Source organism: Falco peregrinus, chromosome Z, assembly GCF_023634155.1.
Source record: "Falco peregrinus isolate bFalPer1 chromosome Z, bFalPer1.pri, whole genome shotgun sequence".
NCBI lineage: Eukaryota > Metazoa > Chordata > Aves > Falconiformes > Falconidae > Falco > Falco peregrinus.
In genome coordinates this window covers 58,224,434-58,251,964 of record NC_073739.1, presented here as the reverse complement: position 1 = coordinate 58,251,964, position 27,531 = coordinate 58,224,434, and the positions used below count along the sequence as shown (strand labels likewise).

The following is a 27,531-nucleotide window of genomic DNA, read 5'->3' as shown; positions in this document are numbered from 1 at the left end:
CGTCTTGCAGTAAAGACTGTAGCAAAATCTTAACAGTGATTTTAAATAATAGTTTTTATTGCTGTACTGACTGTCCCATTGGAACAGCAGTTTAATAGTCTATACCTTCTTTTACATTGATGCAAGGGAACTTACCTGGCAGTTGTATTGACTGAAGTGTTTTACCTTGGGAAAACCAGTGGTTTTTAGGCTTGGGCAATTTTTTTTGGTCTGCTACCTGTCTGTCTTATTACAATGAAATACTTAAAAGATTTTTAAGATCTTACTGCACCAGCAACCAATGATTAAAACATCAACTTTATACAAGTTTGTACCAAATTCTATTACAACATGCTGTAGATCTACATGTGTACAGTGAAAGCAAGCAGTATTATTTTTGAGCTTTATATAGTTTAGGAATAGAGTTTAAAGAACATTCATTTGTAACTTGAGCACTGCACTTCAATGATAAATTGTTTTGTGTTTGAATCCAACATTTGTTCAAATGTGTTTCTTGTACTGCTTGTTAACAGGATTTGATTTGCTTCTCCCCCATTCTTTTTTGGTCTGTTTTCATTTCATGCAGAATTCTTGTTTGCTGTTCTCATGCTTCATAGCACTTTACATGAAAACGTACATGTTTTATTTCAAATGTGCTTTTAACTTACCTGAAATTATGTCTGACCCTTGTTTATTGCTTTTTAAATACCATTTCATTTGTAGATGTCTGTAATCAAATTGATAATTGACAGTGTCATCAGCACCAAGTTAAACATAGCAACAAATAGGCCTAAGTTTCAGCTTCTCTGCTTTACATGACCATTCTAAAATTTTATTTGCAGGATGATACACCTCTAGATTTCTGTTCACAAACGCGTTGTTAGATGTTTTCTAAACTAGTGATACTCTGTTTATTGAAGATGTATTGCTATTCTAGAGTATTGTACTTAAGTCTTGCTACAGTGATAGATTTCCTTTTTTTAGTACTGTCTTGGCTGCTTTTGGAATATTTTGAAGTAGTAATTAAACTTATATTTTGTGATTATTTTTTTCTTGGGTTTTAGTATTTGAGTCCTTTCTGCTGTACAGGAAGAATGTTTTAAAGTGGTTCAGTTCACTAGAACTAGCATAATGTTACAACCTGCTACCAAGGAGCTTTAAAAGGTCAAAGATTATTAATGGAAAAATCTTCTATTAATTAAAATAATTTCCTGTACTTAATTAGCTTATGTGTAAGACTTTTATGAAAAAGGGTGCAGAATAGGCTCTTCTGAATGTTACAGCATGCATTCTGCTGTTTATACGACCTATGCAAGATGATGTAAACTTAGCAGTTACTGGTGTAGTTTGCTGCAGACAAGCCAACTAGAAATGCTGTAACCAGCTCCCTACAGTGTGGTGTATTAAAACATTTTATGTGCAACAATTGTGTTATTCAGCCAACAAGTCATGTATTTTGAGCACAAAATGTAGTGATGTTCTTGAGACAGCTGTAGAAAATTATTCTGTTCATGTTATTTGTTAATGTGCAGTAAAGGGTAAAGCAACAAGAACTTAAAACAGAGGCTTATCTGTTTTGTCTCTGTCAGATAGTGTAAGAGAAGTTTGAAAGCCGGTACAAAAGCAGCTAGCTTGACTTCCTGGCCAGAGTTCACGGTCTAAAACATGACCTGGTCAGGAAGATGATTGAGGGATTAAAGCAACTGTCATACAAGAGGGTGAGAGCTGCAATTCTTCAGCCTGAAGAAAAGAAAGCTCAGGAGGATCTTACCTTGTGTATAAATATGGGGGGTGGGTATAAGAAGGTGGAGCAAGAGTCTTCTCAGTGGGGCCCAGTGACAGGACAAGAGGCTGTGTGCACAAACTGGGATATAGGAAATTCTATTTAAATATAAAACATTTTAAACTCTAAGAGTGGTCAAACACCAAACCAGGTTGCCCAGAGACGTGGTGGAGTTTCTGTCCTTGGAGAAACTCAAAACCTGACTGGATGTGGCCCTTGGACACCTGCTGTAGCTGACCCTGCTTTCAGCAGGGGGCTTGCACTACACCATCTCGAGTCCCTTCCAACCGTAACTACACTAACAGTGATTCTATAATCTGCTACTCAACCTGCTTATTGCATGTGACCACCTCTAGCTTAGACTTTTGTTAATGCAAAAAAACCCCCACTGTCACAGATGGAGGATGACGCACTTCGCTCGTAAAAGAGAAGCAGCAATATGTTTATTGGTATAAAACAGTGGTTTTATTTATTTATTTATTTAATGGTTTGATAGTAAATGCAACAGTGGTTTAACAAGATTTGATGGCAAGGTACACCTTATTATTTACTGCACAGAAGACAGGTCAGACAAAACTGTCAGGGAGACCCTCCCATTGAGTTGAGGTTCAGAAAGGACCCCCTTGTGCTCTGAACTTCTCAGCAGGCAGTTTAGGTGCACCTGGATCCAGGCTTAGTCTCAGCCTTAATCAACAGTTTATGTCTAAAATATTACATGTGCACAATCAATCCCTTATACCACTTAGCTAAGATTTCGAAGTTCTGTCATGCTATTAATCACTTGCCAATCATCTGTGCAGCCCCAGGGAGTAACCTTGAGGGGCGCCCCTACCCAAGGGGAGATTCTGGCATGCAGCCTGCTGCCATGCAGGAGGGCTCAACGGGCTTTGGGCTGTTCACTATTTAATGGAGTAAGATAATTGACTAATAGTCATATTTGCATTCTGATTACAGATGTTCGTTTCTTTCAGACTTGGCTTGACTCGGACCTTGACTGGCACTGCTAGGTGGGCGCACTGTTCAAATTAGCCCTTGGCTCCTGTTGTTACTTGTCTCTCTGGAATCCACTTTGAGTCAGATACAGCCATCACAACCGGACACATCCACTTCCAAGACACATCCATTTTGACAGCCTCAGGCAGTTGCTACTTGAGCACTGCCACTGAAACAAAGCTCGGGTGGGGGTGGGGGGAAGGCACACCACCACACCCATGCACTCCTATTTACATTCTGGCTTCTGAAATATGTTAAGCATTTTGTTTAAAAGTTTCCTTCTTACAGTGTTGAGAGATAGGAGTGCCCTCATCAACTGGAGACAGCTTATATGGGTTTGACTTGGATTTTGTGTTAAAAGCTCCTTGGCTTGAAGTGAAGTACTGTTTTAAGAGTAGGAATATAAAATGGCGAGGATGTTTATTTGTAGTGATAGATTGTGCTGTTTGTTTACCACCAAATTCTTGATTGATTATATTACTGGTGTAGTTACATACAGGATTGCTGAAAGGCTCCACCTTAGAAGCAGCTTTTGTTTCTTGTATTTCAAGGACAAAACCTTAATATATATTGATCAGTTGATGCTTGTCACCTTTAGTTTTTCTTGAATGTTTCTTAAAGTCACCAAAATATCTACAAGTAGTTGTAGTATCAGGCCTATCACACTATTCTCAAATTTCACATCTTAAACCCCAATGTAAACTTCTGAAACTGTTCTTTTCTTGCTGGGACTACAGTGCTACACTCTCCAGTCCTTATTCTTTCCATTAATGCAGTCATGGAAGCAAAGGGGAGAAAGACATGAGGTAAGGCAGGATGACGGGGTTGAAGAGAATAGCTGCCCTCCTAGTTATCTTCCCATCCTGCAGCCCCATGCTCCTAATACGTTCTCACATCCATGCTTCTACAGAGGCAAGTATCAAACTGAGTGCTTAATTTCTGTTGTCAGTCTGCAGTAAGATTCTAGCTGCATTCTTCCAGCTCCCGAGTTAGCATGTTCTTCTGCACCTTTAGCTGTTACAGCAGCCATCACGGGAAACAGTGGCTGTATCTCCCATCAGTAGAGTGTGAGCTGAATTAAGCTTTTACACAATATATCTAAGCCAAAAAACTACTGTGAAAACACTGTGAAAAAAACAAATTTTAATCAAATCCATACCACATCAGCAAAACATGAAAACTGAAACACTTTATTTGGACATCGTTCAGCTGAGCAAACATAATACATATTAAAACCTGAGCAGTCACTTCTGGCATGTTTAAGTTCCTCACCAGCCTCTGGGGTCAATGGTCTTGAATGGTTGACAGTTCCGGAGATCTTGCAAACTTGTTGAAACCACTGATTTTGCAGGAGCCCACGTCCGATGCTTAGTATCAAACACAACTTAAACAAGTAGAACTGCATTAATACAGCCATCATTTTCTGGATTGTTTGTTACTTGTGCATATTTCCCTAGAGAGAAAAGAGAATTAAATGTCTACAAAAGCTTGAAGTAGTTCATATAATTAATTAGATTTTTCTATGTTTGCAAGTTCAATCCACAAGTCTCTTAAGTGTAGGGAATTCCTGTTCCAAAATTGAAATGCATTTTGAAATCTGTATCTATCTTCTGCTGAGCTGCAAAACTTAAGTTCTCAAAATAACTTTTTGCAGGTTGCTTTTTATAAATGGACCATTTAGAGTTCTGGGTGAACAAAAAAATAACATCAGAGGTCCTGCTATTGTCTATGTCAACCCCTCTGTTAAAAGAAGTCAGCCTAATCCTACAAAGAAGCTTCTACACAGAACTTCCACTAAAAACATAATACAGTTGTTCATTGTTCACGTGGATAGGTCTTTAGACTTGTAGCATTGCTTAATCTGAGACACAGGCAAACAAACTGAATCTTTGTTCTGAACTTCACCTAATTTGATTTTGAAAGTGTAAACAGAAAGCCTAAGATTAACACGGAAAACTTGCATTTTTAGAGTTGCCCAGTAGTTGCTTCTGCTACAGCCCAAACCTAACATTTAACAATGGATCAATTATGACTATAGGATGTTGTCTTAACAATACCTCAGGCAATGAAGACTGAAAACTTTTAAAAGCAGCTAGCTTAACTACTTACCCCAGATGACTTTGCCCCCTTGTGTCACAAGGCCAAGCTCACTCACGTTCACTTCAATGACAGTACCCTTGGTAATTACACCCAGTGTTGTGTACAAAGGAGAAGAAGGATTCTTCTTTACACCAAGGATAGGTAGGCAAAATGTAGCTTTAAGTTCAGGATGTGTCACATGTGCCTTCTTGAAACGTAAGCCCTGTTGTATAAGGAGTGACAGAATGAGTTAATATTTGCTTTAAGCCCTCATGACTAATCTAGTTTAACACTTTAAGCATTATGTCCTCAGCTTTAGATGTTTTGAGACACTGGGAAAAATGAAACAACTTCGAATACTGAATACTGAATGCCTACTACATAATGCCAGGTTTGCTTAAAAACCTGATTAGTGGCAAGATAAAGCTTTCCACGCATATATTCAGGACGTCAATTCTTAATACTTGTACAAGAATACTTGTTACCTCAGATGGCTTCTGTTTCATGAAGAAATAAGACATTTATGGTAACACATTTAACAGTGCTACTAGTTTTTAAGACTATGAATTTTTCCTTTTTTCTTGTAAAACAGAAAAACACTTCACATATTGTGAAATATTAAATACCCATCTCTTACAGCACCTTCCATCTAATGACCTGTGCTTCATAAAGGGTACTTTACCATCAAGTACCATAAACTTCTCTGTGTCAATAAAAATCTATCCAAGGCTTCTGTGTAAGACCTAGTAATTGAACTAGTTGAACTAGTAATGAAGTACGATCCAACACACAGCCTGCGTAGTGATTCTGTTGATTCCTGTGAGGAAACAGGAACAGCTATTCACAGAAAAATTACACAGTCTTAGTGAATCTAGTTTTATCTCCTGTGCACTGCCAGGCTGCTAGAGTTCAGGCACTGTTCCTGCAGCTGTGTAAGAACACAGCACAGCACTCCCCTTGCCTACGGTCTGAACTGTGCTGCAAGCTTATTTAACAGGCCAGGAGGAGGGAGTTCATGAGTTCCTACAACAAAGTTGGCTTCTGCAGCTTACAGAATCACAGTAGCTTGAAACAGAAGCCTCCAACTTTAAAACCTATTCGAAGTGCTTTTGCTAGAGACATTCCCATGCTAATTAGACAACTCGTAGCTCTAACTTACTGGCACCATCTCAGTTATGGGTGTAAGAGCAGAGATTTCAACAGAGACTGTGACTGCAGGGGCATCTCCCCACCCTCAAGTTAGTAGAAGTTTAGGTTTCTGCAAGGGAACTAAAAGGAATGTTCTGCATCAGTAGTAATCAAGTGCATTATCACAGAAGAAAGTTTCCTCACCACAGAAACTCAAAGTAGTAAGTAAAAATAATCGTTACTTCAATATTCTTCAAGGCTGGAGAACATTACCATTGGTCGAATGAATCGCTCGTATTTAGGAGGCTTCCTCGTAAAGCCATCTCCAACAAAACAAACTTTTGTAACCATTCTCTTCCAGGCCTTCTTCTTTCTCTTTCCTGTACGTATCACTTTTAAAACTTCTGTTTCTCCTTGTGCACGGACCTTTGGCACAGGAACCTCCCATTTCCCCTGGAAGAGGTGAGGAAAAAAAAGTCAGTAATCTTACATGCTGCATTGCTGAATGAAAAGGGACAACCAAAACATAAAATAAAATTTATGTAGAGTGTAGTGGTAAACATACTTTTTATATAACTCATAGCTACTTATTTTAACTAGCAATTACAAGTTATGAAAATCAAGATATTGCATCTGCTTACTTTGTCCTAGATTACTCAGTTACTCAAGGATTCAGGTTTTACTTAGGCTATAAGACACCTGAGCATCAGCAACACAAAGTGGTCACTGTCACAAGTAATTGTAAGTATCTGAATTTTAATACAATTACTTACGGCTTTTTCTTTTCTTTTCTGCTTGATCATGTTAGAGAGAACCTTAGCCCGGGACTGGCCTTCTCTGTCCAGCAGGTATGCTGGTACAGCTCCTTTAGGTGTTTTTTCATCATTCTTTTTCTTTGTGTTTCTCTTTTCATGCATTTTAATGCTGCAAGGAAAGAAAACCAGTATTAAAAGCAGGGGGGAAAAAAAAAAAGAAAGGTTCGTGTTTATGTATTTTAACTTAGCTCATGTCTGCTCAAAGTTTTAAGAAATATTTGTAAACAAGTACATGCTTATATTTGAGGAATAATCCTAAATAATTTTCAAGGTAAACCAGTAGTTTCACTTAATGTAACAACTGACAGGCTGCACAGCGCATAAAAGCTTGCCAATTCACAACAAGGCAAGAACACAAGACATGCAACTTTCAAGGATTTCTGAATGACTTAAAACAAGTAGCCAAGCACTTTGAGAGATAGAAATTTTCCTCTGACAAAAAACAAACTACTACTCTTCCACGATTTGATGGCAGCATGTACAAATACCAGGAACACATGTGCATAAAAGAGGTTGTGTTTTGTTAATTTTGAGGCTATTTAGGGGGAAATAACTAGTTTGTAGGTCTGTTTAACAAGCCAAATACTTTAACAAGTAGCAGAGGAAAATAACTATCTACACTTGGAAAACAACAAGAACACCACGGTGGATAAAAGAGAATACCATTAACAGCTTTGATTTCAGTTTCTGAACAAGAGATTTTCAGAAAAATGCTTTTGTTTACCTATGCTGCAATTATCCTGGAATACAAGCTTCATGTTCTGCCCAAATACTGCATACGTTACTGTACTGTTCCTATTAACACTGTTGTGAGAATGCCTGCTGCCTCCTGCTACACTAATACATCAGTTGATGTAAAAGACCTAAGTAAATGCATTCATGTTTGTGTCATAACTACATTAGTCACTGCTATTGCTAATTAACGCATTATCTTATGGATGGCTTTTAGGAGCAGAATTATCCACTGAGGAAATCAGAAATGTCTTCGCTGAGGTAAAACCCACACCCTCCTACAACCCGAGTGCTGTTTAGAAGCAGAACTTTTCCAAGTAATGAGTAGCTCTTTGAAACGTCTCATCTCATCCTTCAGCTGTCAGGATGACTGGACGGCGCCACAGAAGCGGCGGGTACTCACGTCTTCTTCATCTGTATCTTCTCAGCATGCCGCTGTTTGTGGTAGAGCTTGGCCTTCAGCCCGATCATCTTCTTGGCTTTCCGGGACCGCTCGTGAGCCTCGCGTCCCTCCTTCTTCCTCCTCTTCTCGTGGTAGTCCAGGCGGTACCCATAGCGCTTGCGGTGGAGCTCGATGTACTCGTTCTGCGGCTGAGGGCACAAGGCAGCGCGGTGAGCGGGCAGCAGCGGCCGAGGCCCGGCGCCGCTGGGACACATGGTAGGGGCCCGACGGGGGCCGCAGCCCGACCGCGGGGCCCCCTCGGCCGCCTTCACCCCCTTCCCCGTCCCCCACCGCCCCCATGCCACCCCGCCACCCCGGCCCTTACCATGGCGGAGGCCCCGCGGCGTCTCCCCACGCTCCACCGACGCCTCCACGCAGACGCCTCCTCCTCGGCGAAAAGGGCGGGCCGCCCGAGAAGCGGCCCCGGCTGGAAACGCTCCCCCGCGGCACTTTGTTTCCTGCCGGCGAGGGGGCGACGGTCCGCGTCCCCCAAGGGCGGCTGTTCCGACTTGGCGGGGCCGCGAAGAGCGGAAAAACGAAGGGGGAAAGATCGAAGGAGAGGGTCTTGTCTTGCCGCCTGGGTCTGTCAGGTGGGGGCGGGAAGGCGGAACGGCGGGAGGGCGGCTAGGTGCCGGGGCTGGGGGGGAAGGGAAAAAGGAGCGCGCCTTCCGGCGGCATGGTGGCCGTCGCGGCCGGCGCCCGGTCTGGGCCCAAAGCGACCGCCCAAGCGTGGTCGCGTTAAAACTCTTCATCCGGAGGCAGAAGGTAACGCGGGCGCCGGCGGTGTAACGTGCCGGCGGCTCGCAGCACGGCAGGGAGGGCAGCGCCGGTTTGCGGAGCGGCCGCCGAGGCGGCGGCGGGGCTCGTCGGCTCGTCAGGGGCAGCGTGAGGGCGCCGCTCCCGCCCGCTCGGCGCGGCGGCGGGGGCCGGAGCGCGGCCTGCACGCAGGCGCCTTCCTTCGCCGCGAAACTGCCGCGGAGCGTAAGGTCGCTAGAGCTGGACATCGCCTCCGTAAAAAAAGCGCAGCCGGCTAGGATTATTCCTGAAACTTTCGCACTTGGCCTCTGTGTCGCAGTGGTTTTGGCAGCGCTTGAAAGCGCATAGTATTTAATATTTTGTGTTGTTTCTATCCCAAATACGTGCTTCTCCCTGCCCCCTTTCCTCCTCCAAAATCGGGAGACCTGTTTATGCTCCAGTGATTGGTAATCGATACCCTGGAGCTCATCTGAGCGCGAGTGTAAACTCCGATGGTGAATTTGCAGCTTTATTGTTCACAGATTTCTTTGAGAAATATATTTAGTGTTTGTGGGCATGCATTAAGCGGCATTTTTAGGGCTTAATAACATTTTTTACAGATCTGACACCGATTTAACCTGCAAAGCAGCAATGTGAAGAATAGTAACCTGATCTAACTTGAAAAATAGCAAAGTTTCATGACTTGTTTATGACCGGTAGCTATATTACTTCCATGTAAATGTTTTGTACAATGTTTCCTTACCTGTCTTGGCAGGGAACAGATTTAGGTACAGGAGTCAGAATGTTGAGGTTTGTGAGGAAATTTTCGGTGAACGCATTCAAGTCATCAAGTCTGTGCAATGAGGTAAACTCTTTCCTCAAATTTTGATACTGCCACTGTGAGCAAAAGAAGTAGTTTGGTTACTCAGAGTAAACACACTTTTGTTGGTTTTGGTTTACAATTCAGTAATCTGAACTGAAGATATAATTTCATGTTGGAACTGGACTTCACATAGTCAGAATTTGAAAGTTGGATTTGTAATTTTTCTGTAAACCTTTTTTAGTGTTCTGCGATTCTAATTACCTAACACTTGTCATTGTTAAAGTTATATTATTGACACAAATCACTGGACTTATTTAAAATATTGTGGCTACTGACAGCATGTTTTAGTGCCATCACAGATTTTTACTGGACTTCCCAAATAACATTGGGATTGGACTTGATTTAAACCACGGTGCTACCAACTTCATGCTTCTTGTTTCCAAATTGCTGGTATTTTGAGCTTATATAAATACCCAACAACAGTATCTGTTCCTGTAGATATTTTTTTCAGTTTAGTTTTTTACAGCTGGCAAAAATGTAGCTACGAAGTAATTATTTATAGTGATAAGTATTCTGTATGGGTTTGTGTTTTTTTTCCTTTTAAGCGTGTGTGTTTCAGCAAGACAAAAATGAGACTCGTAAGCGTAACATGGCAAGACTGCAGTCTAAGAAAGTACAGTTCTCCACCAGGTATAAGTTTATTTTCGTAATAGTAAAGATTACTCTAAAAATGAGTGAGAATACTTTCTAAATTGTGTTTTATTGTTTATCTTTTGGTCATTATTTATAGAATTTGGTGTCTGAAGCACAAACAGAACAGTTAAAAGGTTCAGGGACTGGAAAGAGGTGTTTCGTATTGCTGCTCTTTTCTCAGTAGATGTATGGTATAAAGCCTTTAGAAAATAAGAGAAAGAAAAGATACAGATGTATAAGAAGTCAGGTGAGTTGTGAAGCGTGCTAGAATTGTCACATCCCACCTGCAGGCAGGGGAGAGTGACTCAGAAGCTAGAGCTAAAGAGGGAGGGAGATCACCAGTCCTGGATCCAGCCCCAGACCTGCCAACAGGGGTGTTCAGTATGGAGAGCACCCCAGAGGCTTGCACATGCCCCTATTTATTGGCCTTAGTTCCAGGACTTCTGGAACCTTCTCTTGCTCCAGTTGCAGGAGTGGCTGAGACACTAGTCAGCCAAGGGAAGCGATACCTTCTCTGGGGGCGTTGCCAGGGCTTACTGAATTATGGTTAGTTTCATAAAAATTTAGCTTGGCAGCTTATTTTACAACTAAACAGGGTATGAGAAAGGAAATATCTTTCAGGAAAATACGCATTTAAAACTCCTCAGTACCATGTTTTCTTAACTTAGGTCAGTTTGCATTTTGTCCCTGAGAGTTATGCTGTCTTAGCTTCAGTGTTTAAAGAAGAAATGACTTTTGAAATTTGTTACCTAATAGCTGGTTCAGGTGAAAGTCATCATCAGAATTGTCTTGAACTGTGGCATGTTTTGTTATTGCTCCTGCACAGTAAGATTTTGCTGTGCTGCTGATGCTTTTCTGTGTTGGCTTTTTCCTATTGTTTATAAATTACAGCTGTTCTGGAGAATTTATCTTTATCTGAGAGAGAGTGAAATTTATTGAAAATGAACATGTACATATCTGTAGATGTACATATCTGAGGTGTTAAAAATTACAGATTGTCATGAGTTGTGGTTCTAAATCGTTTTTTTTCTGTAATTGTCTGAAATATATTTAGTTTTGTTAAAATCTATAATTTCTACATTTGGATCAGTCTTACAGATTGTTGTGTTGTTTTGTTTTGTTTGTCTCCAGGAGATATTAAGTCTCTACATTCTGTCATTAATCCTCATATATCCAGGTATGTCATGCTAGCTTATTTTTTGGGTGTAACTGGCAGTCAGAGGAACTGATGTGATAAAAAGTCAGGGGTTGCGTGCCCATTATGTGCATAGGTCATGTGCATGTTCTAAATTAAAATTAGTACTTCCTTACTTTTAGCCTTCTGACATTTCAATATGTAAGAGTTTTGGTGTCAGAGAAGTCTTGGACTGTCTCTTGTTTACCTCATCAAAACTTCAAGACTTCACAATTTCAATACTAATGTGCTTCAGTATCAGAAGGTATACTGTATATGCAACAGAGGGAAAATGTTATTCATCTGGTATGCTATTCTCAGTCAGTAGTAATTGTTTATACAAATAACAGTATCAATGAATAAAAAAAAATCGCAGTAAAAGCAATGTTTTCACTTTATGCAGAATCCGAAACATTGGCATTATGGCCCACATTGATGCAGGGAAAACTACGACAACAGAGAGAATGCTGTATTATTCTGGATACATAAGAACACTTGGAGGTTAGGAGTATTTTTTGTATTTCAGTAGCTTTGAGAGATTTAATAGTATGCAGTAACATGCATCGCAGTTAGAGGTTGCTACACTTAGCGTAAAGCCAGCTGTTCCAAAGTTGTGCTCTGTAAAATTTCATTTTAATGCACGTTCCATTATGTTCTAAGGCATTTGTATTTTGAGAGGTCATAGGTTCATATATTTCTTTTAGTTTCAGTGCATTATGTTTTGTTTAACACTTAATTAGAGTTATCTCCATGTTTTCATTGCTACTTATTGGCCTTTCTGGTAAAGCTGTTCCTTCAGTTCTTTCCTAACCTGTAAAGAAACCAGATTAACAAAAAGTCACCATTCTTTTGAAAGCCATAGCACATGAAGAATTCCTTGATTCGACAACTCTCACAAACTTCGTCAAGGTTGAAGGGGTCACAGCAGCCTCCGCTTGTGCTACTTCTTGACTTTTGAATTTAATTTCCTGTTCTCTACTGTGTATGAGAATGGTAGATGATGTTAGGCTTGTGGAGTGGTTGAACTTGGTGGCCTGCTTGTTTAAAAATTTGTAACTGCTTCTCTTTTTAATGAAAATAAGAAAAAACAGAAGTAAAACTCAACATCTTAATTGTTTGGGGTTTTTTTTGACTTCAGTTTAGTTTTAACTTAATTACCTTTTAATTACTAAATTTTAAAATGTCAGTCACGTTGATACAGTAAGTGGAGCCATGTTATTTAAAACTGTAGTTTGTTCGTGATTTTGGTCTTTGCTTTGGTTTTTAAGTTTCTTGTGGTGTTAGTTATGATTAAGAACAACAAAAATGTTGTTAGAATTGCTTGTCTTTGACTTACAGAGCATTTGTTCCCTGGAAAGGGAGCCTGGGTAAATTGGCTGACATTACAATTTTCTGAAAAAGACTAGTTTCATAGCTTATATAAAAGGGACAGTGTTTCCAAATCTCTCTCAGTGTCTGTATTCCAAGACAATTTCAGCTTTTGAATAATTTAGGTACCTAACTGTAGTCCTGCCTCCTGTTCACAGATGTTGATGATGGGGACACAGTGACAGATTTTATGGTACAAGAGCGAGAACGTGGTATTACCATTCAGTCTGCTGCTGTTACATTTGACTGGAAGGACTACAGAATCAATCTGATTGACACCCCAGGTACTACACTTTAGCAGTACTCATATTATTAGAGGAGAGTAGATGAGGTGGGATGTCGTAGAATGTCGTAGCGCAATATTTAATTGGTTTAATTGCATCAGTGAAAAGGCCTATACTGAGCTCTGTTCAGCTTTGTTTTCTGGTGCCTAATCTAGTTTGTTTAAAGTGAACTCAGACATTTCCACACTAAATTGCTCTCAGCTCTGGGATTGCAGTGTAACAGTCTTCTGTGTTTAAAGGACTGATGGGTGTTATTTCTCTGCAGGTAAAGACAGGGCTGTTTTGACATGATTTAAAAAAAAATTGTAATGTAAAACTTAAAAATGTAAAACTGTTAATGTTGCCTGTTTGAATTATGATGGTGTAAAAGGAAGATTGTTTTTTAGGTCATGTGGACTTTACAGTGGAAGTTGAGCGTTGCTTGAGAGTCCTGGATGGAGCAGTAGCGGTGTTTGATGCTTCAGCTGGTGTTGAGGTAAAAATAACTGGTAGATATTTATTTTTTTCTGTGTAATGACTTAAATCAGACCAAAATAATAATAATGATAGCACAGAGATGTTGCTCAGTATTATCTCTTTTGATGCTTTGATCAAAATTCAGCTTCAAGAAGCTGAGCATTTAATTTCAAGTTCTGTACTGTACAGGGATATCCATGGTAATAAGGGGCAAATAGGTGGGATTCCCATTAAAGTCTGGTGTTTTTTTGTTTTGTTGCTGTCCTTTATACACATTGATTAAGCTGAATGCCTCTGGCTACCTGTACCAATGGAAAGAAATATCTGTTCATTTCTCATTTTCAGATTTCATGTAGAAAATGAGTAAATTTGAGCCAGAATTTCTCCCTCCCCAACAGCCTATTTAACATGCTCTTTGGGGCATAGTGCAGAAAAGGTGGAATTTGACTTCGTAGCATGGGATGGTTTAATGTTCAATCCTGTAGAAAAGTTACATGTTGTGAAATCGTGGTGTTCTATGGGACATCCCTTTTTCCTAGATGAGGCATGAGAGAATGCTTGATCAGTGTGAGTCACATTATTTAACTTAGAATTCAGGTGCCGTCATATATAAACCTGAACCTGAACTGAGTAACAGCCCACCACACCCAAGAACAAAACAATTAGATCTGCTTGTGTTTTTGCTAAAACTGTGTAGGAAATTCTTGCATTATTTCCATATGTTGATAAGAGACTGTTTCTGAATCGGAACTGATTTTCATATGTACCTGTTTTAACTTTCAAATAACAATGCATATCATAAGTGGCTCAGCAGTACACAGATTACTAGCAAAACCACAGTAGTTTTTAGAGTTGTACATGTAGCCACAGAAATGCTTGCCTGGTACACTTAAGTAGCTTGTCAATAAAGTCTGAGGTCTCTACATGACTGAGTTTTTTCTGTATATATCCCCTGTAATGCTTAGTTTCTCTCCCGTGTTCCTTTGACCGTATACCTGTCTGCCCTTAGTGAAGGAGGAGGAATGATGGCAGGTGAGATGTAAGATGAGACAAAGCTGCATGTGAAGTTCACAATGGGATTGTCACAACACACCCAGCACAGTTCCTTTCTGTCCTCTGAACCCAGTACCTCAGCGGTATTGGGGACTGTATAGTTCAGCTGTTGGCACTAGTGTTTCCATTTTGTCTTTTGCCTTAGGCCCAAACTCTGACAGTGTGGAGACAAGCGGACAAACATCAGATACCACGAATTTGCTTCTTGAACAAGATGGACAAAACCAGGGCAAGGTATTTTGTTATTGTAATCATTAATAAAAACTTTGTAATGGAATGTATCTAATAAGTTTTGCTGTTGAGTGTAGACAAGCCAGTTATGTTAATACTTATTATATACATCTTTGGTTATGCATATGTGTATTTTTGTGTAATTGTAGGAGTAATTTTTGCAGTAAATAAGGAATGGTAAACCTATTATGCCATTAAGTTTTTGTAACTTAGTATCTGTTTTTTGTATATAGTTTTACATATGCTGTTGAAAGTATCGAACAAAAGTTGAAGACGAAACCTTTGCTTTTACAGGTAAGCCTAGAAATTAAATGTTTATTTGCTTTCTTTTGAATGGAATTCCTTTCGTCATTTTTTGGAGCTATCTAAAATCAGCACTCTGTTTGCAGTTGCCCATTGGGGAAGCCAAGACCTTCAGAGGACTGGTTGATGTTGTGACTAAGGAACAAATAGTTTGGAAATCTACTTCTGATTTGGATGATGGAAAAAATTTTGAGCGAAAGTTGCTGCTGAAGCCTGATGATCCCAACCTATTCCAAGAAGTCCATGATGCCAGAAATACCTTAATAGAACAAGTAAAGTTCTAAAGTAAATATATAATATGTTTAACACTGTTTTTTAGAACTGTAAAAAGGGGACCTCTGAAAGGGACCTCTGGAGGTGTCTGGTGCAGTGACCTGCTCAAAGCAGAGCTGACTTCAGCATTAGGTCAGGTTGCTCAGGCCTTGTTCCCTTGAGTTTTCAAGTCTTTAAGGTTGATGGTTACAATCTGTCTAGGCAGCCTGTCCCAGTGCTTGATTATCTTTGTAGCGAAACATACTTCTTTTTGTTCAAAGGGAATTTACCGGGTTGCAACCTGCAGCAGTGGTACTTTGTCTTTCCTTGTGTACCTCTGAGAAGAATCTGGCACTCTCTGTTGTCCCTGAGGCAGGCCCACCACCACCCCATTTCAAGTAGTAAGAGATGGATTTACATCCTGCCATAGCCTGTCTGAGTTACAGGCCTGTCTCTCTGGCCCTCCAGCTGCACTCCAGCCATCTCAGTGGTTTTCAGTTGGACTTCCTGCACTTTGTCAGTCTCTCTTGTACTGGGGAGCGTAGAAGCAGTGTTTTAGATGCAGCTTCACAAGTGCAGAGTAGAGGGTACTAACCACTTGCCCCAGTCCACTGGCTATACCAGCGGTCCTCAAACTACGGCCCGCAGGCCAGATACGGCCCCCCAGGGTCCTCAGTCTGGCCCCCGGTATTTACAGACCCCCCCTGCCCCCCCCACTCCGCTGGGGGTTGGGGGGGGGGAAACCAAGCAGCCGCCTGTTTAAAAAGTTTGAGGCTCCCTGGCCTATACTGTTCCTGGTGCAGCCCAGTGTGCAGTTAGCCTTCGTCACTGGAAGGGGATGCTGCTGACTCAAGCTCACTTGTCCGGCAAGACCCTCTGGCTGACTTCTGCAGAGCTGTTTGCTAGCCAGTTGATCCCCACTCTGTATCAGCACATGGATTTGTTCTGTCCTAGGTGTGAGATTATGCATTTGTCCTTATCAAACTCATTTCAGATTTTCTTCGCTTCCTTTCCATCTGTCAGATACTTAATGCACCTTGTAAATGCTAATATGTGGTGGCAAAATATGCTGAATATAGAGAATTGGACTCCCTGGCTGTACAATACATGTGTAAAATGGAAAATACTCCCTGCTTTATAAATAGGGAACTGACGAAAGCTAAATTTCACAGTCAGTTGGCTAACTTGGCATCTTGTACTGTTTTAGATGTCAAAAGATATGTGGGGCACTCACACAAGGCCTGGTAGATGTGACTCAGAACCTGCAGGATATCCATAACTTTCTGGAGTGGCAGCTGGAAGCAGGATGGGGTGTTGCAGGCTGGTCAAAGTGGCACTAAATACTGTGTGAGAGGCAGCTGAATCACACCATAAATCTTGTTCCAGATCCATCCAAAAAGTCCATGGGAGAGATGAGGAAAGAACGGTATAAATACTTGTTTAGCATATATTGTCCTACTGAAACTAGGAAAGATAACAGAAACTTGACCTACTTGCTACCAGGTTTTGCGCAGCTGACAGTTTAGAAGGGGTGAAGAATGGAAGGATTAATGGAAGTAAAATAATAATTTGCCTGTTGAATGTACAGATGTACATTCAAAGGTACAGAACATTTGAAATAGTTTGTCCAGAGTGTTTTTCTTCTCCCTTCACTGGCATTTTAAGGTCCCACATTATTTTGTGTAATTGACATGATGATACTGGAAGATTTGGTTATACTTGAGAGACTAAGCAAGTCCTCTCTCCAAGTAAAAAGTTTTCCTTATTACATTCAGTTTGCTTATATACAGCTTAAAAGTGTTGTAGTGATTACATTTGAATGCATGATTTTATAAGCAAAAATGTGGGAGGTTAACAACTGTGTCTCTCAGATATCAATCCATTTTGCTGAAAGGGCTGCCCTCCATACAACTTTGAATAACACTATGATTCCTTTAAAATATCAGAATCAGATATCCATTTTATATTGCTCTGAGTTCAAGTAAAACCCATAAACAATGTTTTTTCAAAATTTCCTGGTTTTAAGAGGCTGAGTAGTAACACTCCCATTTATCTTCAGAAATGTATTGTCAGACAGAAAGGTTTGTAAGAACAATGTTGGGGTTTTTTTCTTTGGTTTCTGGTCCTTTTCTGAAGCAGGAAGAGGTGGACCAGTAGTGTGATAATTGAAATAACCTTGTGTTTGTGAAGTATTTTTTTATATGCTTTCTAGACTATGGACACTTCTTATCAGAAACACTGTAAAATTTAGTAGTTCGAATACTGGCCATCTTGAACACTTCGCTTTCACTTAAATAAATGAAAGCTGTCCTTTCTCATGTTGTAACTATCAGCTTGATTAGACTTCTAATTGTTTTATCAGCAATTCATTTCGGCATGTCGTCGGTTATTGTAGCCACTAGAGGGGCAAAATGCCTTGCTGCACGTAGGGTGTCCCGAGTCTGTGACAGTGCAAGAGTGTATATGAAACGAGGTTTAAAGAATAGTTATTTGTCAAGCTAAGTGGTACAGCTTGAAAACCAGATCAGCTCTTGGACCTACAAGCCTTTGACATGAAGAAGGTCAAAATGCCCTGAAGGCTTGTCTGGTTTTTCCAGCTCTATATTTGTTGTTTCATAAAGATTACTTGCTGCATACTTTAGACTTCGCCTTGTTTGCACATCTGAAATACACTCCGTTATACCCTTCATGGCTGTCACTGTATGACTGCAGGTTTTTTCAGTCTCGAGGAGAAGTACAAGCTCTCCCACTGATGTTTTACCTGACAGCAGCTTTATAAGTTGATTTATTTCCTGCCCCTGTCCCCCATCCTTCCTTGAAACCTTCATTTCCATAATTTTCCATGGTATGGGTTTATGATCTGATGTCTTTAAAGGCTTTGTTCCTGCTCTGTTTAGCTATATATCCTAAATAATTAAGATTTGTGACTTGTCTGTGAAACTGCCATATGTATATTCATATTCTGTTGAAGGTTGCAGATCTGGATGATGAATTTGCTGAACTGGTTCTAGGAGAATATAGTGAAAATTTAGACTTAATACCAGCTGACAAGGTATTTTTTAAATTTCATTATTTATAAACAAGTTCTTGCAAGTTCTTATTCTCAGGGCTGCATTTTTCTTCCTTTTGGCACATGCAGATGATGATTTTGCGGATGTGTATTTTTTTATTTTAAAAAAATCACACTAGCTTTTGTAGTGAATTTACAGTACTGTGAATTTAGGACAAAGTATATTCAAGCTTTAGTATGAATTTTATGTGATAATGGGCTAACTATGATTCTCAGACATGCTAGGCATGAGTAAAAGTAGGGTACCTTTGTTCAGGAAGGTGGTTGGTGGTTTGTTGTTTTTTGTTTTGTTGTTTGGGCTTTTTTTAAGTTAGGCTGCTGCAGAAGAGTTTATGGAAAGGTGAATGAAATTTCCAGATAGACTTGGTGCAGTTTGTGTACAAGCTGCTGATTCTTCTTAACAGAAGTAGCATCTCAACTGCTATGAATTGGTTGGATCTTCAGGCACTGCATGTTGAAAATGGGGAGATACAACATTCTGAATTAAAAGGACTGTTAGAAAAACAAGAACAGGTGCAGATCTGCATGAAATGTTTAGAAATCTTAAAAGCAGTGATTTAGCATCTAAACATTTGGATTTATGGTTTGGAGCTCATGAAAAGCAGTGAAAGCAGTTTGAATGAGTGAAGTTACAGTTGTAAATGTACTTTTTAACTTTTGAGGATTTGTTAGCAATATCTGATCGCTGCAATGCAATTTAAGGCCAAATTGTAGTTCACATGTTAACAGAAGATAATTCCTTTTTGCAGTTACAGTCTGCTATCCGCAGAGTCACGCTAGCTCAGAAAGCAGTACCTGTACTCTGTGGTAGTGCACTGAAGAACAAAGGAGTGCAGCCATTACTGGATGCTGTTACTATGTACTTGCCTGCACCTAATGAGCGTTCATATGACTTTCTGTAAGTACAGGGAGAAAAGGAGGGTCAGAAAAAATAAGTTGGAAAGCATAAAAGGAGAAAATGAAAAATATTAACAAAGCATTCACATCTTTAAAGATGTTTACTGGTTTTAGGTATTAAATACCAATAGAGATGTGTGAACATGAAAATACACTTGGACTACTGAACCTGCTTTGGTCAGTGCTACTGGAATTGTATGCATTTATCTCCAGTTGTCGAAGTTGCATATTAGATTTCTAAAATCTATTTTTAATCTGAGGATATTGCCATTTTACAAAACTGGGGTTTAGGATCATCTTTAGTATTGGACGAGTCACATGATATCTTATATGTCCTACTGGAGCTGAAACTGGTTAGGTTAATATTTTTAGTATGAATTATTTTTAAAAATCTGTCTCTAGTAATATTACAATAACAAACTTATCACTTCTTAAATGAGCGGAAATTTAGGTAAATGTAAGTTTGAGTGGACTAATCATACAAGAATGCTTTTTGTTGTACTTTTTATTTTGCAGACAGTGGTACAAGGATGACCTGTGTGCCCTAGCGTTTAAAGTTCTCCATGATAAATGCCGTGGACCACTAGTTTTCATTCGGATTTACTCAGGTTCACTAAAACCTCAGTCAGCTGTATATAACATTAACAAAAATTGCACGTGAGTAAGTTAGGGGTGTGGTTTAGTGTAGCATTGGAATGTCTGTTAAAGTCCCGATTAATACAAGAATTTCTTTTTCAGGGAGAGAATGAGCCGGCTGCTGCTGCCTTTTGCTGATCAGCAGGTTGAAATACCATCACTAATGCCTGGCAACATTGCCCTTGCTGTTGGGTTAAAACAGGTAATGCAAAATACTAATTCTGTAAGAATCATAGAATCATTTAGGTTGGAAAAGACCTTTAAGGTCATCAAGTCCAACTGTTTACCCAGGGCTGCCAAGTTCTCCACTAAACCATGTCCCTAAGCACCACATCTACATGTCTTTGAAATACCTCCAGGGATGGTGACTCAGCCACTTTCCTGGGCAGCCTGTTCCAATGCTTGACAACCCCTTCGGTGAAGAACTTTTTGCTAATATCCAATCTAAACCTCCCCTGGTGCAACTTGAAAGGGAGCTTGTTCAACTAGTGTGTTTGCTACTTCTATGGTATTGTATCTCAGATGTGGTTTTGATTATTGTGACATATGTAAACTTGCTTTATTTGAAGTACATGTACGTGTACTTCCCTCTAAAATGAGGTACTACAATGTACAAATGTCAGTAATTGATGTGGGAGATGTAGTGCTGATTATGTGGAAAGAACTGAAAACTGAAGGTGTATTTCAGTAGGGTTCTGAGCTTCTATCAATATTGTAACACTTAAAATACAATGCAGTGGCATGGAGACACCTCCTGTGGGAAAGGACAGTGATATTCCAAATAAGTTACCTGAAAGCAACAGTTTAATTCAGTTCAAATAAGTTCATTTCATGCTTGCTTCTTTTAGTTTACTCCTTCGGTGTTTTATTGTGTGAGCAGGCTGCATAATCTCATTTGCATAGATTTTCTAAAATGTAAACAACTTTGGCATGCATAAACATAAATTTTCATTTACCAATACCGTTCTTTGTGGCTTTATATCTTGACTGGTAAGTTAAGATTTAAAATGCAGTGAACTGGACAAAGAAATGTTATTTTAAATCTGAGTGCAGGTTTTCCTCTTTTCAGGTAATTTTAGTTATTTGAAGAGAGAAGTTACAGTAGGTGGCTTTTTTACTTTTTTAATAAATATTTTAATTATTATTATTTTATTTATATATTTACATATATTAGTATATGTATTTTTTATATAATTATTTATTTATAACTAAGGAGTTTAGCACAAGTGGTTTTGAGGAAGAGAAATGGCCAGGGTTTGTGGTTCTGGGTTTTTCTATTTGGTTTGGGGATTTTTCTTCCATATACCATCCTCTCTTCTGTGTCTCCTGGGTCACTGGGTGTTGATCTATAGAGTGCCACTGGAGATACCATAGTGTCGTCAAAGGCTTCAGCAGCAGCTGCAGCACGCCAAGCTGGAAGGGATGCTGGGGGAGAGAAGAGGTCTAGCAGTGACATAGAGAGCCTTCTGCTGGCAGGTGTTGAGATCCCTGACCCAGTCTTCTTCTGCACAATTGAACCTCCTTCAGTGGCCAAACAACAAGGTACAACGTAACTACTGAAGAATATGATTAACATATTTGCAAAAGAGGTATTCAAGCATTACCATGTTCTCATGTGTAAGGAACAATGCTTGTCCCCAATCCGTACACACCTGGTTGACATGAGTGACTTGCACAAATCTTATCAATCAGTGATCTACTAAGGGCCTTTTTGGCGTTTTGCAAAGAAGATACATTTTAGGTTGTGGTTGTCAATATTATTTGCTATTACTATGTCAAGCAGTACTAGTACTAGAACTTTTTCTAATTTTTGAATCTAAAAAAGTAGTAGTTCCTCATTTTTAGAGAAGAGATGGAGGCACTTCCGTTTCCTCCTGTCATGCCTAGTTTTGTTGCAGACTCGCTGGTGTGCTGTACATAGTGTTCCAAGTGCAAATAACCTTGAAATGTGGTTTTGGGTTTGGTTTTTTTTTCAGTTGGCACTCACAGTTTTACTTTATGGTGTAGAAGTCTTCACTTACCAAGACTTCTGTGTGTCTGGTTATGGTTCACCTGTGCAGCGTGACTTGTAATCTTACTGCCTTTCCCAAGAATCTGTACCAGAGAACTTGGTTATTTGACTCTTTTTGGAAATACATACTTCAAACTCTCTATCATCATTCCAACAAAACTGAGCTTGGTTGAGTGTGAAGAGGAGGAGTGATAAGTACCAGTGTAGATGATGGAATGGAACAAGGTAGAATGCGGATTTGGAGCAACATGTCTGCAGGCTGAGGCACTGGGTTGTAAGGTGTTCCTGTTCTGGGGGAATCTGGATGTTTAGTTTTGGGGGGGTGGGGGTGGTGTCTGGGTGGTTTTTTCGCCGAAGAGTGTAAGATAAATGCAGCCTCAGCTGTGAGTTTATCATTCTGTACCTCCTTTCCTCAGCAGTTAAGATAATGGGGAATCACAAAAAATAATTTGCATTTGAACCTTTTCATGTGTCATGGTTTGACCCCAGCTGGCAACTAAGTACAAAACAGCTGCTTGCTCACTCTGCTCACCCACAGTGGGATGGGGAGGAGAATCAGAAAGAAAAGGTAAAACCCATGGGTTGAGATAAGAACGGTTTAATAATTCAAGTAAAACAATTTAATAATAATAAATAATGAAAGAAAGGCAACAAAAAGAGAGAAAGAAAACCCAAGGCAGACAAGTGATGCACAATACAATTGCTCACCGCCTGCTGACCGGTGCCCAGCCAGTCCCTGAGCAGCGATTGGCAGCCCCTGGCCAACTCCCCCAGTTTATATATTGAGGATGACATTCTATGGTATGGAATATCCCTTTGGCTAGTTCAGGTCAGTTCTGAAAAGTCCCTGACTTAGGGTAAACTGCTTAGAAGCTATTAAAACATCAGTGTGTTACTGACAGTATTCTCATACTAAATTCAAAACAGAGCATTGTCCCAGCTACTGAGAAGAAGTCTATCCCAGCTGAAACCAGGACACATGTTGGAGTAATCAAATATTTAAGCAAGTCATACAAGAGTTAGCTGAAAATTTTTCTTACTACTTTTTACTGACTTGAAGCATTTATTGGTTATGTTCTGTCTTCATACAACTACAAAATATCACTCTGAAAGTAATATTTTTAGTAAGTTAAAGCGCTCTGTAGCATGCGGTATTTTTTTTTGAGAATTGAAGATGCAAGTTGCTTGTGATTTGAGTTGACTTTGCCAAAATCTGTGCTTCTCTGAGGCCCTTTTGATTCCTTCTGAGAATCTGACCTTATGAGGAAAGTGATGTTTAGACATTCCTTGTGATCCTCAGGTTACTGAATTCTCTTGTTTGATACTTACGTGCAGACTTGGATAACGCATTGAGCTGCCTTCAGCGTGAAGATCCAAGTTTAAAAGTGAAGACAGATCCTGACACAGGACAAGTAAGATGAATCTTCCACTGCTCACCTTATAACCAAGCTTTATTTTAAAACTGTCAAGACCACCTTTCAGTTAGTTCATTTGTATACTGAGCTTTTCTTACATTAAAAGGACTCTAAATGTTTGTGTCATATACGTACAAAGTTCTGTGTATCAAACTAAAATAGAGTCTTGTGCACTTGTGCTTTACAAGTAGAGGCAATCATCCTGTGCTCTGCATGTTTTTGACAGTTCTGTATTTAAAAAAGTTTGAATCAGTCTTAAAGATAATGTAAGATGACATTTTTTTATAGTGGTCTCTGTACTGGTAATTACCCTCTCATTTCTGTGGTGTTTATGTCAGATGACCTAAAGCAGTCTAGGCTCCTTAAAATTTGAAATATTTCTAAGAGACTATTAAGAGCATGAAAGTCCTTGTTTAAACAGTTTGTGTTAAAACCTGAGTTTTGCATGTTTTTCCTTTTCTCTCTTAACTCTCTTCTTACTAGACTATTCTTTGTGGCATGGGAGAACTACACATAGAGATCATTCATGACCGAATCAAACGTGAATATGGAATTGAGACTTATTTGGGACCTCTTCAGATAGCATACAGAGAAACCATCCTAAATGCTGCCCAAGCTACAGGTAAAATGGGTGAATGGAAAAAACATCTTGTTTCTGGTTTTGTAGCTTGATTTACTTTAAAGGATCTTATGAGGAACTTTTCAGATGAATTTTACGAGTAAGTTTTTTTCACAGATGGTTGTTTTGCCTTTTTTTCCCCTCTGCAGATACATTGGACAAAACAGTAGGAGATAAACGACACTTTGTAACTGCTGAGTTAGAGGTGAGGCCCAGGTTGGGGGAGAAAGCAATGACAAAACCTGTCATCAAGTATGCTGCAAGTGTCATTGAAGTACTACCCAAAGAACTCCAAGGAGCTATAGAAAATGGAGTCATGAATTCATGCATTCAAGGTAAAGAAAGTGTTACGACAGCTATACTGGTCTAACATTTCTGTAAAAAGCAATTTAGTATGTTTCTAGGAGGAAAAACTCCTGGGCAGCTTGAAAACTAAAAGATAGTACATATTAACATTAGATGCAAAGGAAAATTCTAAAATTTCCTTAACTACAAATTTGCCAAATGCTCCTTTCTCTGTGCCAGGAATGGAAGTCAGCATGCCTTTGGTTTTAAGGTTTTCTTCTCATTCAACAGTGAGCTTGGGGTTCTTTTGGTTTGCTTTTTAATCTAGTATAAGAGATGAGGCGTTTGCTTGATGACATCATGTAAACTGCAGTGATGTAAGAGAAATGGATTGGGAAGCCAACATGTGCATACCACTTCTGTTAGAGTCACTGACGTTTTTATTTTCAAATACGTTAAATCCATTAAAGTAGACAATAAAAAGCCTTACCTAACTGCAAAGTGTGGGATTTCTAGAGAATTTAAAGTGATTAAAAATATTTAATAACTTGTGGCCAAAGAAAAATTTTGCCCTTACAACAAAATTAACAGGTAATGGACTGATAAATGAGAATTACTCTAGAAGAAGCATGAGGTGTTTTTTCCATGTTGCTTTGTTAAGTTTGAAGGCATCTCTTGTCTCTGGCTGTGGAGTGAGTGTTGACTGTGTGTTTTATCCATGCTCCTTGAAGAAACTTCAGAATGATGCTGTCTCCAGCCTAAAATTCATGCCACTAAATGCTTTAAATAAATAAATAAAAATTCTAGCCATATAGGATGTGTTTTTCCTCAGATGTGGTTCAGGTGTCCCATCTGATCTAATACAGTTTTTGGTCTGGCTGAAAGTCCTGCGTTGGAGGGAGATAACCTACCCGGGACACTAGATGTGGTTCATCCCTTGTGGAATAGTTAACCCTGCAGTTCTGGTAGTGGGTTAGTATCAGGTTTTGTGTGGTAACATTGTGTTTAAAAGGAAAATACAAGATATTCTGGCTTCTTGTTAAACAAAAGCTTTCACTGTTTCAGATGAGCTTTGGTTTCAATAGACAAGTTTTACATACTGCAATGTATTAAAAAATAACGTCATTTTTGCGAACGGTGGTATGAATGTGCATACTAGGGAACTTTATCTCTTTCTTTTTTTTTTCCTAGGACCTTTGCTTGGATTCCCAGTGCAGGATATAGATGTGACAGTGCAGTCGCTGACAGTGCATCCTGACACGTCCCACACCATGTTATCAGCCTGTGTCTCCCGCTGCATGCAAAAGGTACAGTGAAACTGTAAGATGCTGAACACAGTAGCATGCTACACTACTGGGAAAATACGTGTGTTATCGATATCTGGAAGTTGTTCTAGTCTTGACAGTGTAATGCCCTCGCTGGGGACTTCATAGCTTTTGGAAGTAGAGAATTTGAGAGGCAGTGTTAGCTTGAGTTATGCAAGTACTTATGTCAATTTTCTAACAAAAAAAAAAAAAGGTGTGTGTGGGAGTAAACATAACTATCCTTCCTTTCCATGTAGGCTTTGAAAAAAGCTGGTATACAAGTACTGGAGCCTCTGATGAATCTAGAAATCACAGTAAGCGAAGATCATCTCAGTGTAGCACTCGCTGACCTTGCACAGCGGAGAGGCAGTATTCAGGAAATTCAGAGTCGTCAAGATAACAGAGTTGTGGTTGCTGCTGTTCCACTAGCAGAAATGATGGTATGTGATTATCTTACTAATGGTAAAATGCAAATTGATATTTTTTTATATTCTTAAAAATAATCAGGCTTCAGTTCAATTTTCCTGTTGTTGTGGATGGTTGTATGTTTTTTATTGTATTTTGATTACTGAAGGCCTGAAGCAAGTGCCCACAAATCTAGTAGTGTGTGTGCCTGATTCACATTGTTAAATGAGCATGTTTTCAACTGTTAAGTCAGAGGAGTAGTAAACACTATTAAAACAGGTTTTACAGAGAGTAGTTGCTTAAAAAGTATGTTATTAGGCTGACTGATAAATGTATTGCACTCTTAATACAGTAATATTATAAAAACAAACTTACTGTGTTTATTTTTATGTTGCAGTATACTTCTGATGTTCCCCTTCCCCCCTCAACCTAAGCAGCTTTCTGTGCTAACTTAGCTTCCCTTTATCCTAAATTGACTTGTGTTGTCCATTTTGTCCAGGGCTACTCAACCGTTTTGCGTTCTCTAACATCAGGCTCAGCAACCTTCACTTTGGAGCTTGCCAGTTACCAAGCCCTGAATAGCCAAGAGCAAAGCGCACTTCTTCAGAGGAGGATGGGCTTGGTGTGATTTGCTTTACTCTGTAGAACGAAGATGGTATTTTCTGTCCTCCCTATTAAATATTTTCAGGAGCCTGCTTATGTACACCAGTGTGGTCTTCTGGGACCAGCTGGTTGTGGCAAAATGCTGAATTTACTGCTGTGAATGAGCAGCTGTATGAGCAGACTGCTTTTAACTGTCCAAGGGAAGGTTAAGAGACACTGTTCTTCTGGCACAAACTTGTAATTGCAAAGCAGCTGAAGCAGAGATGCAACCACAATTTGCTGCTTTGCAAATTCTTACCTTATCATTGTACATATCTATAAGTGATGCAAATCCTCTCCATAGAAATGAGCATTAATTGGACCTTAATGTGCCATTAGGACTGTTTCTTACTTCAGTAACCGAAGTTTGTGAAGTTTATGTCTATAAATGAAGTAACTACAGTTGTGGTGGTCTGTCTTGATTTTTTTTTTTTCTGAATAAAAGAATATGGTTAATAAGCATTTTAAACTGTACAACTGTAAGTATTACTTCCTGTATTGTTAGAAACAAATTTGTACCAGAGTTCAGGCCTGGGTGTAACTTCTGCCTGAGGTCTGTGCAAAAGACAGAAGAAAAGTAGAAGTCTCCCAGAACGGTGAGTTCTACCTACCACCTTGGAGTATGTTGAGGGAGGATTTTTTTGACTTTTTTTTTTTATTTAACCTGTAACATTTCTGAATTGCTATGTGTTACAAGTCAGTTCTAATTTGCAATTATCTGATTATGTGCTACAATGACAAATGAAGTGAAAAATTACAAGATATTTGGAAATAAAAAAATAGTTTGCTCTTTATTTAAGTAGCATCTTAGCTTTATTTTTCCTCAGCTTTAGAAGGTGTAAGGAAACTGGAATTAGTAACCATGGCATCAAGTTTCAGGACTTAACAGTGTAGAATCCCTCTTTCTAATGAAAGCTATTATTT

The 27,531-nt window shown here is 39.5% G+C and overlaps 2 protein-coding genes across 3 annotated transcripts; one reads left to right on the top strand and one right to left on the bottom strand.

Moving 5' to 3' along the window:
• Positions 1 to 3,929: 3,929 nt before the first annotated feature.
• NSA2 (NSA2 ribosome biogenesis factor) lies at positions 3,930 to 8,408 on the bottom strand. The gene is made up of 6 exons (XM_005244380.4): positions 8,277 to 8,408; positions 7,913 to 8,100; positions 6,736 to 6,886; positions 6,236 to 6,415; positions 4,865 to 5,057; positions 3,930 to 4,208 (listed from the first exon to the last, which is right to left on the bottom strand). Exons 1-6 carry the CDS (start codon positions 8,277 to 8,279, stop codon positions 4,141 to 4,143), a joined length of 783 nt encoding a protein of 260 aa, XP_005244437.1. The 5' UTR covers positions 8,280 to 8,408; the 3' UTR covers positions 3,930 to 4,140.
• Positions 8,409 to 8,422: 14 nt separating this feature from the next.
• On the top strand, positions 8,423 to 27,406 carry GFM2 (GTP dependent ribosome recycling factor mitochondrial 2). 2 transcript variants are annotated; one of them, XM_055791587.1, is made up of 21 exons: positions 8,423 to 8,541; positions 9,462 to 9,551; positions 10,115 to 10,199; positions 11,334 to 11,379; positions 11,780 to 11,877; positions 12,903 to 13,028; positions 13,415 to 13,503; positions 14,683 to 14,771; positions 15,002 to 15,062; positions 15,158 to 15,343; positions 18,295 to 18,375; positions 19,143 to 19,291; positions 19,807 to 19,947; positions 20,029 to 20,128; positions 21,279 to 21,468; positions 23,273 to 23,349; positions 23,836 to 23,974; positions 24,121 to 24,306; positions 25,448 to 25,563; positions 25,818 to 26,000; positions 26,465 to 27,406. In XM_055791587.1, the coding sequence occupies exons 2-21, from the start codon at positions 9,489 to 9,491 to the stop codon at positions 26,591 to 26,593; spliced, it is 2,334 nt and encodes a 777-aa protein (XP_055647562.1). In that variant the 5' UTR covers positions 8,423 to 8,541; positions 9,462 to 9,488; the 3' UTR covers positions 26,594 to 27,406. The 2 variants fall into 2 exon arrangements, with proteins under 2 accessions (XP_055647562.1, XP_055647561.1); XM_055791586.1 differs by lacking the exon at positions 8,423 to 8,541 and adding an exon at positions 8,594 to 8,716.
• Positions 27,407 to 27,531: the final 125 nt, after the last annotated feature.

Excerpts from the sequence above, each read along its gene's own strand:
- NSA2 (XM_005244380.4), bottom strand. Across the intron at positions 6,416-6,735 it reads AGAAAAGAAAAGAAAAAGCC|GGGAAATGGGAGGTTCCTGT; the intron begins GTAAGTAATTGT and ends CACCTCTTCCAG. Across the intron at positions 5,058-6,235 it reads AGCGATTCATTCGACCAATG|GGCTTACGTTTCAAGAAGGC; the intron begins GTAATGTTCTCC and ends CTTATACAACAG.
- GFM2 (XM_055791587.1), top strand. The coding sequence starts at position 9,489 with ATGTTGAGGTTTGTGAGGAAATTTTCGGTGAACGCATTCAAGTCATCA. Across the intron at positions 19,948-20,028 it reads AACATTAACAAAAATTGCAC|GGAGAGAATGAGCCGGCTGC; the intron begins GTGAGTAAGTTA and ends TTTCTTTTTCAG. Across the intron at positions 20,129-21,278 it reads TTGCTGTTGGGTTAAAACAG|AGTGCCACTGGAGATACCAT; the intron begins GTAATGCAAAAT and ends GTTGATCTATAG.